Consider the following 14,759-nt stretch of genomic DNA (forward strand, 5'->3'; position numbering starts at 1 on the left):
AATATAAGAGCCGGTATTATGTTATATATAATATTATATTATACACGGTATGATATGATATGATATGATATGATATGATATGATATGATATGATATGACCTGGTCTTATATTGTATTAAAATAAGACCCGGTCTTATGTTAATTTTTGCTCCAAAAGACGGATTAGAGCTGATGGTCTGGCTACGTCTTATTTTCGGGAAAACACAGTAACATTATTCCTATGGGTTAAATGCTCATACGACTAATAGGTAATTCACAAAAGAACTTTTAGGGCTCAGTCCATTGGGACATTTCAAACCGGAAAGTTAAGTATGACATGGTTAACACAAAATGGTTTTATGTGTGTTGATACAAAGAACTAAAGCAACATTTTTTAAAAAGTTAAACCGATTCATCATTGCACAAAGAAAACTGTCCTCCACAGAGACCCAACTGTACTATTAAAGTGGAATATAAAGAATCGATGGTAATTATGGTACAGATGTCTAAACTCAGAGTGCAAAGAAATTGAAACACTATTGCATTCATGATACCATAACGACAAGAAATAGCTTTATTATGAACTGAGAGGATGTCTGGGGGTGGATGACTTTAGATCACATTCATGATATTTTTCTCTTAACCTTGACATGGGGTAACTGAAATAACCTGATATGTCTACATGTGCTTAATTGGTGGGAGATTTGGCCATTCAGGCTAATTGGCATGAGTCCATAATGTCTGTGTTTTAAATAGGCCACAACTAAGACCAAAGTATGAATTTTAATAGAAAATGTAATGACCTCATTACTGACATTCTCCTTGAGAGGTAAGATTAAAGTGATAGAAAAAGACAAAGAAGGAAAGAAAAGGGAGGGAAAGGAAAGGCAAGAAGGACATAAGTGAAAAGATTAATAATAAATATAGTTACTGCCATTAGTTACTGAAAATGTAAAAAATTGAATCTTAGTGGATTTTTACTAGTAAAGTATAAAGTTAAATGATGTTAGAAATTCTGAGTATCTTAATGTGCCTATCTTCCATTTGGTGGCTTTTAATAGTGTTGAAGCCCTGTCTCATATAATTTAAGTGATTCTTATAAGAAATAACCGTGAGTCAATGGGACGTAAGTCAATAGAAGAGGAACGTTAGTTTAGTTATAAATCAAGCTTGAGGTTGCCAGATTTTGAACCACTGAAAATGTGGTTCAGAGGATAAATAAGGAACAGAGGATAAATAAGGAACAGAAAATCCACTGCACGTACACAGGGAAGAATGGCATTTGGTGCTCAGCTGCAGAGCCAGGCGATGGACAACAGGGAGTCGTGGAGATGGTGGCAAACTGAGAGTGCCCACTCTCCTTGAAGGGTCCACAGCAGCTCAGCTTTGGCTGAGTGTGCCATGAGAGAATACAATGGGGCCAGATCCAATCCTTCAAGAGAATTAGGAATTCCAGGTTTTTATGTGAAATCTCACAACTTGCAAATGTTGGCACACTGTTCCTCTTGGGTTTGTTTGTTGCCTTCAGTAACACTGTGTGGGTCAAACAAACTATGTCCATAGTCCCCATCAAGCCTGGGCCTAGCTGTCTGTCATCTCTGATCAGTGGTGTGCTGGTAAAACTTTAACTACCAGCTCTCCAAAAAAATTGAAAAAAAACACAAGAATATATAAGTATATGTTTATTATAAATTTTACTAATATAAAGGATGTGTAGCACAAAATTTACAAGTGATAATAAAATATATGACAATCTTCATTATAAACTCTATGTACAGAATTCATTCTCAAAGAACTCTTTAGTTAATTTTAACCAAACTCTTTTATCCAAAGCTAACCTAGGGTGCAACTGATGAGTGAGTGTAGTCTGGCTTGAATGTTGGTTATTTTCATTTACATGAGGCGTAAGAAGAAAGTTAAACAAGGAAGATGTATGTGGGAATGTCACTTGTTGGTCAATGATGTAAGCAAATTCTTTGCTGAATCAAATAATAGTTTTTAAGTACTGGAGTAATATTTCCTCAATTTGGGGGACTATTTACAATGTAAGAGCTGTAGACATGATGCATTTTTAAGTTTAATCTGCATGGGTAACATTTTCTGCATCACACTCAACAAAACAATAAAGCAAACCCTGATATGTGGCGTTGTCCAGTTTCAGTGGTGTGAATATTGCCACCATCACCAATGTCAAGCTACCAAGAGAAGTCATTGAAGACAGAGTTGAGCAAAGACGCACAGAAGGACATCGTTATAGAGCATTTCAACCCTACAGATACCAAAGGCACAAGAAACCTCAGGAGCATAAATAATAGTAAAATGCAGTAGAATAATTAAGACGTGATGAGTTCTGAGGAGCCCTTATCTTTGTTTTTATAAAATTTATTTAATGGTAAGTTTATATAACTTAATTTTTAATAATGACTATTTAACAACCAGCTTGCAAAGTTCCTGAAAATTTAACCGTCAGCTCTGATGAGCCAGTACAAAAGTGTCTCAGCACCCCACTAACTGGGGTAGAAAGATGAAGGAACTGAGTGAAGACCATGACTTCAGGGTGTGGAGAGTCACTTGCAGTATTGAAATGCCCAATTTCAATTGCCAGAGCTAGAGGTGGGAATTTTAGGAAATTTGCATTCAGCATGAAGCAGCCCCACTCTTCAACATCCAGAGTCATGATCCTGAAAACCTGAGGGGGGACATGGGGGTGGGGATGGGGTGAGGAATTTAAGGTCTTATGGGGAAAATGAGACAGGGGTTAAAATCCTTGAGTGAACCTATTAAAGCCCCCTGAAAGTAAGGAAGAAACAAAGGCATGAAGAAAAGATATTAATAGCACTTTACACAATTGAAGTTAAAAATGGGAGTTGGGCAATCAATTTCCATTTCTCAGACTTGCTCACTGATAACTTCAGGATCTCTCTCGCTCTCTCCAGAATTTATAGCGGGATGTTTGTCAACCTGGTATGATTTGTTACGGGAAAAAAGCAACGTAAAAAGACCTTTCTGTTTTATGCTGAGCCTGTTCTCTTCAAATGTTTAATGTGTTTTAAATTTGGCAGAGTCTCTAGGCACAACTCAGAATAATACACAAGTGATGTATGCTCAATCTAAACTTTAGGAAAGCAATGAGGGGAAGCTGGCTCTACAGAGCGGAGAACATACCATAAATAATGGGTCTCACCAATTTAAATGACAAAGGCACAACAATACACAGACAAATAAATAAAGCAGTAAGGACAGCTCAAAAACAGATCCCCGAGTTTTAAAAATTAGCATATGTTAAGAGTAAAATCACAAATCCATGGGAAAAAGGGAAAGTAATTCAATAAATGCTATTTGAAGCCAATAAATAAATAAATAAAAAGATTAGAAGGACAAATACTAAAATATTAACAGTATCTAGGTATTAGAAGTGATTTCTATTTTCTTTTTCTTGAGCATCTTGATTTAAAACAATTTTTTTGATAAACATAAATTCACTTTGTGACAGGGAAAATCCAATAAGATGTACTACTACATAAATGATGCTAGAAAAAGTGCTTACTGCTTCAAATTACAGCCTTATCTCATAACTGGGTATAGGAAGGCTTCACCCCACCCCCCTGTACCTACAAGGTGTATGTCTCCCCCGTTCCGGAGTATATTCTAGGGGTGGATGTGCTACATGGCCTCAGCTTACAGATGTTGGTAGGAGAGTTCCGTCTCCGGATCCAGGTGGTGAAAGCAGTGACACGCGGGCATGCTCACCACCCTCCTCAGGTGTTGCCACAGCCCCTACACGTGGTTACAGTGTGACAGTACCGCCTGCCAGGAGGGCAGGAGGAGACTGGTGGTACCCTAGGAAGTCCAGGAAATCTGGCTGTGCCCAGAAGAACTGGTGGTGCCCTGAGAAACCCTGGCTGTGTCCAGGATACTGCATTCACCTCCAGGCTCCTCGCACAGGGATCCTCGGGGAAGACGCTTATCGTGTAGATTGTGATGCGAGACCCTGTAGCGGTGGCATGTGGGAACAGAGTTAGAAGTACAGTTTCCAGGCTCTCGGCCTCACGTGGAAAGGTGCTGGCTCGGGTAGTAGATGGCCGTCGGCTATGGCTAGTTGGCCATCAGCTGTAACCAGTTAGCCAATTAGCCACTGATATAACTGCCACGGGTGCGTTGGTTGGTGAGTCGGTTAGTTGGCAGACAGAGAAGCGGACGGCAGGTTGCAGATCGTATGGATCCAGCCTCCAGTGAGACGGTAGTGGTATGACTCCCCTACCTATGGCTCCGTGGGTGTTCCTTTTTGGCCTAGCCATATCTTGCGTTCTTATGTGGGGAGCAGGACCAGAGACCCCGCAGGCCGCCCTGCAATACAAATGGCGCAGCGAGCAGGGTTCCCCACACGACATATTCTTTGTATTATTCTGCATTTGCTAAATTTCTAAAATGTGTAGGTAGTGCTTTTATCATTAGAATAAGGTTATTTTAAAAGTCTACTTAGTTTTTAAGGAATTTGAAGCTTGATTAGATTCTTCCCTCTGTAATGGTACTGTAACGTTACTGTGTATTTATTGTACAACTTTGTTGCCCTCTAGAACTAAATAACACAGAAAAAAGAAACATTCTCACATCTTTTATAACCAGAAGAGATACTTATAACTCTGTTGTCTTAATAAAATGTATCTGCTTTCATATTTTTCCTCAAGGACCGACACTATGTATGATATTGAGCGAAGATAGGTGAGTTCTTTCAGAACGGATGCATTGCTATTTTTGCTTTTACACTGGTTGTATATTTCTTAGATGTACTCATAAAGTACCCATTGTGAATATATCACATCGGTACCATGATTATGAATTACATTCTTTCAACTATTAACACTAGAAGACGTAAAATACTGAACTGGATAAAATGATTTCAACTGCTCTTTATTTAACATAAAATATTCTAAGAAAAGTGTACTAAAGGAGACATCCTGGAGCTATTAATTATAATCACCTTGAAGGGAAATGTTGTGCCTCAATCCCAGAAATCTTCACATATTTACCAAGAATAAATTTAATTAAAGTTTATTGGGGTGACAATGGTTAGTCAAGTTACATAGGTTTCAAATGTACAATTCTGTAATATATCATCTATGTATTACATTGTGTGTTTACCATCCAGTCAGTTCTCCTTCCATCACCATATATTTGATCCCATTTACCATCATCTACCACCCCCCACGCCCCTTACCGTCTGGTAACCACTAAACTGTTGTCTGTGTCTGTGAATTTTTTCATCTTTATTTGTCTGTCTTGTTCCTTTGTTGCTTTCAGTTAATAATAATAATAAAAGATATTTAAATGGCCATCACATAGGAAAAAATGAATCAAATTGAAATTTCTATCATTTTGTATCTGTGGTTCTTAAGATGTAATATCCTATTGATTTCTTCATAATATAACTGCCATTTTTGTTTATTCACTTATCATCTGTCTCCAGCACCTGACTACAGATTTAGGAGAAAGAACATGTCTGTCTTGTTCACTATTATATTCCTATTGCCTAGAACATAGCATATGCTCAATAAGTTTTATTGAGTGGATGGATAACAGAATTACCAAGTTTAAATAGCAGATATATTTTTAAAATACTGAATAAGTTCAAAATTTCCATGCAAGGAAATAAAACATTGTTTACTTTTATTATGACAGTCTAAATTTGGAGGAAGAGAAAAAATTCTGCTTTTTTTGTTGTTGTTGGAGAAACCGTCCTTTCAGCAAATGAAGGAACAGCCATTACAATTGAATTGCCAATACTTCATAAAAGTTGAGTAGCTCTCCACTGGGGATTTTGAAAAAATATAAAAAAAATCAACTTTTAAAAGTCTGAATTTTTAAAATCTGGATTCCATTAATAATAACAGTTTGGTAGAAAAGATAGAATTAGATACAGTGGCTAAATTTCAATGGAGTTCGAGAGAATTTATAGAAATTTTACACCAATTTTAAATAGAACCATTCACATGCTCTGGATGAAGGTATTTGTCTCCCATTTTTCACAACTAGTATATACTTGGAAGATAAAGAGTTTTCCTTGCTTTTATCCACTGCTTAAATGCCAGTGAGTATATCTGTATGGATATCTTTAAAAAAGAAAAGCTCCTTTCTGAACAAAAGCTATAGCTGAAGAGTTATTAAGCTGTTAAATTTTTAAAAAATAATAGTGTAATTGACACAGATAAAATTAACATTACTACAAAACTAAAATAACTTGGTTATTTTGTTAGAATTCTTCAGTTCTAGTGTTCTTTGGTTCTTAACTAATGGAAACAAACTTAAGCTGCTTTAAGCAAATACACACACAAACAACAAACCATCATCATCAATAACAAAACATAAAAGAAATTTATTCTGAGGATTTTCGGGGTATCCTGCACAGACAGGCGCACGGTCCTGCTTCAAGAAGAGTTGTGAACAAGAACTGGAAAGGCACGAGAATCCCACATGCTCCTCTCTCGGTCCTCTTCTGCTTCATTCTTCTCTCCTGGTACACAGACTAATTTTCTCAGCTCCTGGATTGACATGGTAATTTGTGGCTTTCCTTTGGCTTCTGAGTTCCTTCCAATTTCAGCCCCTCATTGTCTCTGTTTCAAGTGCAAAATCTTGGGAGGACCTGATTGGCCCACCTTGGATCAGGTGCCAATCCTTTGCCCAGCCAGTACCATTCCTAGGCTTCCAGCCTTCTCACTATAAGAGGCAGTTCCTAAAAGCAGAGGAAGGGTATTAATTACTACTTTAAAAACTAATCCACTGAGAAATTTATAACAAATGTATTGTAATCTTGTGTTGGGAATAAAGGGATGCAAGCTGTAGAAAATGTTAATGTATATTAACATAGGGTAAAATATTTATCACTAATTAAAGAAACAGATATTGTCCAGCACCATTCAATCAACTAATATTTATTGCCTATTGTGTGCCAGGCTCTATTGCAAGTACTGTGAAGACAGCAGTGAACAAAACATAAAATCTTCTCCCCGACAAAGCTTACATTTTACCATAAGTTAATGCAGAACTGCTTTCAGCAAGGCAAGGTTTAAAAATTTTTTAATTAAATAATTTATTCAGCTTAGTTTTCCAGAGTAGAATTCTTGAGTTATAGTTTTAGAAAGAAAAGAAAAAATTTCTAGATCAGGGATGCCTAGACTATCAGATTTTGCCTGCCAAATAAAAATTTTAGGTAAAATAAAAAATTGGGGTTAGACTCTTAGCTTTCATTATTTTTCAGTTTGCCAAATAAAGATGTAAAAACAAACAAACACTATCACCATTATTTCACAGAAGGAAAGAGATTTTAGTATCTGAACATGGAAAGAGAAAGACAATCTCAGAATAAAGGACTATTTTTTTCCCCAAGTAAGGACATCTTGGCTACTCTACACAGACAGACTGTCCTTATTCTTCTCATTTGGCAGCTGACTAAGGAAAACTTTTCATAGACCTGCATTGGGTAACCACTGTTCCAGACTACCGAGTCTAATACTGAGTCGGCAAACAAAACAAACATAACTGGTTTGGCTATTTTGTCTGAATTTATGGGTCAATTATTCCATGAAAGTCTCAATTTAGTGAAAAAACTAATCAGAATTTTTGCTTGGAATGGTGACTTTTTTAAAAGAACTGCATCAACTTATTGATTCAAACAAAATACTCTGTTTCCCTGAAAAAAAGACCTCGCCGGACAATCAGCTCTAATGCGTCTTTTGGAGCAAAAATTAATATAAGACCCGGTATTATATTAGATTACATTATATTATACCTGGTCTTATATCATAGTAAAATAAGACCCAGTATTGTATTATATTATATATTATATTATACTATTTTATATTATACCAGGTCTTATATTATAGTAAAATAAGACCAGGTCTTATATTAATTTTTGCTCCAAAAGACACATAAGAGCTGATTGTCCAGCTAGGTCTTATTTTTGGGGAAACATGGTAGTTGATGTAATAGTTCTATGTAAGCAATATTTGTCTTTCCAGAATATTAAAGACACTCCAATATTAAATGGTGATGACATACTACATTCAATAAACCAGTTTAATGCTTAAAGCACAGAAGTACTTTATAAAATAATGAATTTCTGATAATATACTGCTGACAAGCTATTCATTTTCAGGAATTTAATTTCCACAGGTCTATAACCTCTGGAAGGACCTCTGGCTTACTTGGGCAGAAAGGTAACTTAAGTGTTTAACTTTGCCCTTTAATTCTCTGAATAGGTAGACTGTCAAAATGATAACTACATTTGTTGTCTTTTGATACCTTGGCTCACTTTAAAATGCAAGTGTTCTCCCCTATACCCATATTCAATTAACACTTTTACAGTGGAAGATGTTTTTGAAGTTTTAGGCCAACATATTAACATATTCTGCTTTGGACCTTATCTTTGCTACCTCTACCCTGATCACGTTACTGCTAATCTGTCTGTTGGCTCAGGTGTCTGCAGGCTGACCCGGCACAATTTGAATCTTTTGTGATGGGAATTGGAGTTCAATTTCACCAATGAAACACTTTGTTGGAATCAGAACTTAAATCAATGCTGAACAGCCAGAATATAAGAATTTACGAGTAATGTGAACAGAATGGAAGTCAGATGTTATTAACTTTTCCTATTAAATAGAAGAAAATGTTACAGAGGACCAGTTTCCAAAAGTGAGTCCTGGTGGGCAGATCTCAAATCCAATCAAAGAAAACCAGAGAAAAAAGGCTGGTGTGTATGACACAGAAATTCTTAGTGGGCTTAGGATTGTCTACTTCAACTTGGAATTTAAATCTTAAGTGAAATTTTGACAGGATGGCATAGGCAAATAGGCACCCTCATATTTGCCAGTGGAAGTACAAATTGGTACAGTTTCTGTAAAGAGCAATTCAGAATCAGCAAAATTACAAATGCACACATGTGGATCTAGCAATTCCAATTCTAGTTCACTCTAAGGTTGTGACCATTTTTTTGAAGCTTTTATTGCAACATTATTATACCAAGACTGGCAATAACCTTAATCTCAATTTTTATGGGACTGGTTACATAAATTATGGTACATTTCAACAATGTAGTTGGGTAAAAGAAGAGGCAATGATATATGTACAGATATGAACTGATTTTCAATTTATATTAGACTAAAAATGCACTGTTTTATACACTGTGTAAAAAAGATAATTCATAAAAATATACATATGTATTTGCTTTTTTGTTCACAGAATATTTATGGAGGATGAGAAACTTTTAATATTCCCACTGAACTGGAAGGCTTCTAGAGATGGGTGTTATGCTTTATCTTTTTTTCACTATATGAATACCTTTTGAATTTTGAGACATGAAAAAAAATTCACTTATACGCGCACATGTGAAGATAAAGACCCCAAGCTTGGTGATGCAACGGGAAAGAAAGCCTGTCAGTTCAGCCTCAGAGTAAAGTACCCTATGCCGGCCTTGACAGTTAAGATTGTTACCTGGCCGGTTAAGATTGTGACGAAGTCTTCAATGTCACAACCACCCGCACCGCCCCAAGTCGATTTTCGTGTGTGTCTGAAATTGGCCATTTCAGGACTGCTAGCAAACTTGGCATTCGGTCGAAAACAGTAAAACACTTTTGCTTTCGTTGTAATAAAAGGAAGGGGGCTAAAATATCAGACCACGTAACACCTATCACAAATGAAACACAATGGTTTTGAACGTACTCTGTAGCTACAATGCTGTAGAAATACGAATGTCAATACGGTTAGTGATAATTGCCACATCACACCTCAATTCAGTTTCGAGCATATCCCGCGCCCTGGAGCCCACGCTCTCTCACCAAAGCTCGCGCCTCCTCTGGCTCCTGCGCCTCTCCCTCCCCCACCCTCCGCCCACTTCTCCTCTATTTGCCCCGCCCAGCGCTTGGCGGGAGGCCTCCTCGCGTGACGGCTATAGCTCTGCCTAAGTGCGGAAGACGCACTGCAGCACCATCGGCTTAGGGACGACGGAGCTTACTCTTTCTTCTCGTCTCTATGATCCTCTTTGTGACCCGTCGGATAGTACCGGGGTCCGAGAGTTCCGTGCCAATATTCCTCCACGCCAACAGAGGACAGTGCAAAAGCTGACGTTCTCGCGAGAGACGCGGAGTTCGCTTCAAGCAGTGAGAGTGCTAGCGCATGCGCGCTCGGTGGTGCGCGGTAGCGGGAGGAAAGACAGGACCCGGCTGGAGATTGAGAGAGCGCGCGTGCGCCGTCTGTAGCTCGGCGCTGCCGGGGCTGCCGTGTGGGTGCGGGTGTGAGGCCGCCGTGCGGGCCGCGGGAATGTTCCGAAAGGCCCGGCGAGTGAACGTGCGCAAGCGGAATGACTCGGAGGAGGAGGAGCGAGAACGCGATGAGGAGCAGGAGCCGCCGCCGTTGCTGCCGCCGCCGGGCACTGGCGAAGAGCCGGGCCCCGGAGGCAGCGACAGGGCCCCCGGGGGGGAGTCGCTGCTGGGCCCGGGGCTGCCGCTGCCTTCTGCACTGACCTCGGGCCCCGGGGCTGAGGCCGGAGCCTGCTTCCCGGGCAGCGCGGAACCCGGCAACGGGCTGAAGCCGCGCAAGAGGCCGCGTGAGAACAAAGAGGTGCCCCGGGCCAGTCTGCTCAGCTTCCAGGACGAGGAGGAAGGTAGCCGCCGTGCTTCGGGCCCCCAGGCCCGGGCATCCTTCCTTCAGCTCCCCAGACCCCCATCCCCCGGGTTCCCCGCACTCCCCGGACGCCCAGCCCCCGCATCCCGGAACGGAGCCCCTTCCCGCTCGACCTGCTGCACATCTTTCCCCGCCTCCGGCCTTCTGCTCCGGCGGGGGACTTGTTCCCGCGCCGCCTTTATTAACCACCGCCCCCTCACCGTCCTTCTGTGCATTTTCTACTCCGAGGGGCCAGAGCTCAGATCAGTCATCCTGAGTTTTTCAATTGGAAGTTCAGTGTTCCCTGTCCTGCGGGTGTGTTTCAGGGACAACTTGAGTTGGGTCCCCTGACTGTTCTTGGCACGTTCTCTGTGCCCTCTGCAGGTCACTGTGCCCACGCCTCTTGGGTGCTCTGTCCAGACATCTTTGAGCAGAAGGCCGGGTTTGTAAAGGAGTAATACTAGGTCTGGAACAGAAGCCTGAAGTTGAAGCTCTGATTTTGAGTCACCTTGGGCCAGTCCCTTGCAATCGCTCAGCCTCAGTTTCCCCATAAAAGTAAATAGGGGTACAGATGTCCGTCCTTCTCATATCTACTTTTGGACAATGAGGAGAGACGGTGTAATAGTAATTCAGGGCAGTTTATCCAAGCAGTGAAAGGCCAGGTTGCAGTGAGTTTAGATTTCTGATCGTAGATGAGAGTTAAATGTTTTTACTTTCTGACCAGTTGTTTGTGTGTTTGTATAACCCAATTAAGTCATTATAAAATAAGAAACTGACACTTTGGAAAATCTCACTGTCCTCTTGACGTGAGATGCTTTTATGTTTCCAGTAAGGTAAACAGTTTCTCTTCAGCCTTTCTGTGATTTTTGTTTGTTTGTTTAGGTTTCAGAGGAATGTAGCCAGGTTTTTGTCTTTGATGATGTAAGAACTATTTGGTAAAGTTTTGTGTTTGACTTCAGAAGTTTGAAATACAAGACAATGGATACATCATCAAAATTTATTTTGGAAAAGAGTTTTGTTCCCAGCTTAGTCTTGAAATAACAGTATGTCAGTTTGTGATGATACGGGGTTACTAAGACTTGACAGCTGTGTTAACCAGTATCTTTCGATTTTGGATATTTTGTTTCAGATACCATAATAATTTGGTGATTAAGTGCTCTTTCAATGATATTTTTTTCCCTCCTGAAATAGATGATTTAAGGAAGACAATAGGACATAGGAAAATTTTGTGTGATTTACATGTGTTGTGCCTTTTTTAAAAAAGTCTCAAATTCACATTATTTCAGATTAATTTATAAAGTTGACTTCAGTTTTTGAGAATTTATGACAGATGTGAGTTAACTTCAAATTATGTAATGCTTTGGAGTGTATGAGTATGTGTTTGGAAGAATTTGAAAAGCATGTAACGTGTGGAAGTTAGAAGGGAAGAAAAATATTGTCTGAAAATTGTTTCTACAGACTTCATTTAATTTCTTTTTTAAGAAACTGAAGAAGTTTTCAAAGTGAAGAAATCAAGTTATAGCAAAAAGATAGTAAAACTACTTAAGAAAGAATATAAAGAAGATCTTGAAAAATCGAAGATTAAGACAGAACTCAACTCATCAGCCGATAGTAAGTACCAAATTAATAGGATTCTTTTGAAATGAAAAAATGAGAACTCTCTCACAGCGATTGAATGGATTTGCTATATATATAGTGAATCCATTTAGTTTACTCTGTCCTTGTCAAGGGTCCAATTGAGTGGCGATACAGTTCTTTTATTTAATTGTAACACAATTGCATTGTAAATGTATTTTTTCAAAAGACAGAATCATCACACCTGTACTGTGTCTACTGCAGTGACGAAGTCCTCTCCCAATTTTCCTACTAGTGTTCAGACTGTTGTTGAACAGAGAAAGGTTTCCCACTTACACCTGAGACAGGTTTACTCCTGTTTGAGGGAATACTGTGTAAATCCCTGTACTTGTGTTTTATAGAGACAGATTTTCAGTTTCTTTGGTGGTATTTCTACAGTTGGTTCAATTACTAGAGAATTTTTAGGAATGCCCTAAGTTGAATGTTGATACTCCCACTCCACACAGCCTTATTACTCACCTGGATGAAGAGTCCTCAGTGCGAGGCACCTGCCTACATCGTATACACTTCTCATGTTCTCTCACACTAAGTTGAAAAATTGTAAGCAGTTAATTTGTCTTTAGGAAAGTGGATCCAGTATTCTATGTTATGGTCTGAGTTATTTTCATGCAAATAACCTAGTGAAATCTTTTTATTTCATGAAATTAAAGATAGAATGATTATTTCCCAGTTTCTCAGCAACAGGCTTAATGTGAAAAAGTATGTCATATCTCAAATTTACAGTCGAATTTTGGAGACAACATCACTTAAACGTATAATTGGACCCAGTGTTTGGCAAAATGTCCAATGAATTGTTTAAAGAGTAACCACTTTATTTTAAGTGGCGGGAGAAGGAATGCTTCATAGAGAAAATAGAATTTGAAGCTGGATCTTTTTGATAACTTGAATTCCAAAAGAGAAGAGGGAGGGTATGGGGGTATTATTACAGATTAAAGTGACCAGGGCTGTTTGGGAAAAGAACACGCACACCTGACAGGCCAAAGTAGGTGATTAGTAGACGAAGATGTTTAGGGAGAAAGGTCCGCTGTTGACAGATTGTGGAGCATGTTTAGTATTCAGTCAGGGGTTTAGAGTTGCTGTGTTCACTGGCTTGCCAAGATGGTGACGTGATAAATGCCTTTTGAAATCTTCACCTGGTATTAGCATGCAGCATGGATTGGCATGAGGAAAGATTGGAGGCCTAAAGCACTTGAAATGCAAGGGTCAGTTTTAATCCATTACTAGTGGGTTTAAAAAGGTCTCAGTTGAGCAAGACGGAGGCTTTTTTGGTCTTGGTGGAAAATTTTGGATGAATTAAAAATGTTTGCTGTGGGTCTAGGAGAAGAAATGCAAAGAAAAGATTATTTGAGAAACGTCCCAAGGGTAGAATTGGTAGGCTTGATGTGTGCTTTAGCCATTGAGTCAAAAGAAGTAGTCAAATTTGAGCTTTTGTGCCAGGGTGACTGAGAGAATAATTATGTATCGTAAACAGAAATAGGGAGGGCATGTGGGAGGAGGAGTATTTTTAGGGGAACTGATGATCTTGGAGTCTTGGATACTGCTTCATTTTTTCCAGATTTCTTGAGAATCCACTTGTGTGATGAAATAAAACAAGAAAGGTAAGGAAAAAGGACCATTTAGATATTGAAGTAGGTATGAGGTTTATGAAGCCATCGTCTGTGACCCATCTTTCCACTTTCACATAACTCTCACCCAATAACTCAGTTAATGTCCTCTCCAAAGGTGGAACCTCTATATTATAAATTGTCAGCATTATACAAAAATTATGGTGCTCTGGAGTTCTTTCATTAACTCACAAACCTGAACTCTTTCTACCCCAACCCTCCGTAGATAGGCAGAGATGCATTAACTTCAAAACAAGGGTATTGCCTTGGAAAACCTATTTGTGTGGTCTTCCTAAAATAATGAGTTCACTTTTAAACTTGAATTTGAGTGGAATAGCCAGTGAACAGTTGGAGATGTAGATTTAGGTATGGTGCTTATTGAGATGATAATTAAAACACTGAAAGTAATGGAATTGTTGATGAAGGAGCAGCATAAAGGAAAAGTTCCAGAGGACCAAAGACTTCTACCTGTAGAAAGATGCACATAGAGAAGAGAATTTACTAAAGAGATAAAAGAATCATAAAGGTTAAAGGGGAAAAGACAGGAAAGTTTCAAGATGACGATGGTCAGGTGTATGAAATAGTTCTAGAAAGGTCAGGAAAAGTAAAGACCGAGGAAGGGCTAGCTTTTGGCAGGATTGCTATGATTTTTTCTGGAAGAGGGCACGTGGCAAAAGAGACTGGTCCACTACCCAAGCTCTGTGCCTATTTGGAGGAAGGAACATCTTTTGCTAAATTGTTCAATAATATTGTATGAATTAGCTGTGGCTGCAGCCATTGGGTTAGCTGGTGACCTTAGAGTGGGAGAACCCAAAGGCCATTTGCCAGGGTTGAGGCTTGCAAGTTGATGAGGTAGAAGGCAGCCAGTCCACACTGCTTCTTTGGGAA

At 39.2% G+C, this 14,759-nt stretch overlaps 1 protein-coding gene across 1 annotated transcript in view; it reads left to right on the forward strand.

Moving 5' to 3' along the window:
* The first annotated feature begins 10,025 nt into the window (after positions 1-10,025).
* The window catches only part of PAXBP1 (PAX3 and PAX7 binding protein 1), a 30,874-nt gene continuing 26,140 nt past the window's right edge, over positions 10,026-14,759 (forward strand). Inside the window, exons 1-2 of the mRNA XM_019730202.2 lie at positions 10,026-10,633; positions 12,115-12,243. Of these exons, the coding sequence (XP_019585761.2) occupies positions 10,147-10,633; positions 12,115-12,243 (616 nt within the window). The 5' untranslated portion in view covers positions 10,026-10,146. The remainder of the gene's footprint in view (positions 10,634-12,114; positions 12,244-14,759) is intronic.

This window comes from Rhinolophus sinicus, linkage group LG01, assembly GCF_036562045.2.
Source record: "Rhinolophus sinicus isolate RSC01 linkage group LG01, ASM3656204v1, whole genome shotgun sequence".
NCBI lineage: Eukaryota > Metazoa > Chordata > Mammalia > Chiroptera > Rhinolophidae > Rhinolophus > Rhinolophus sinicus.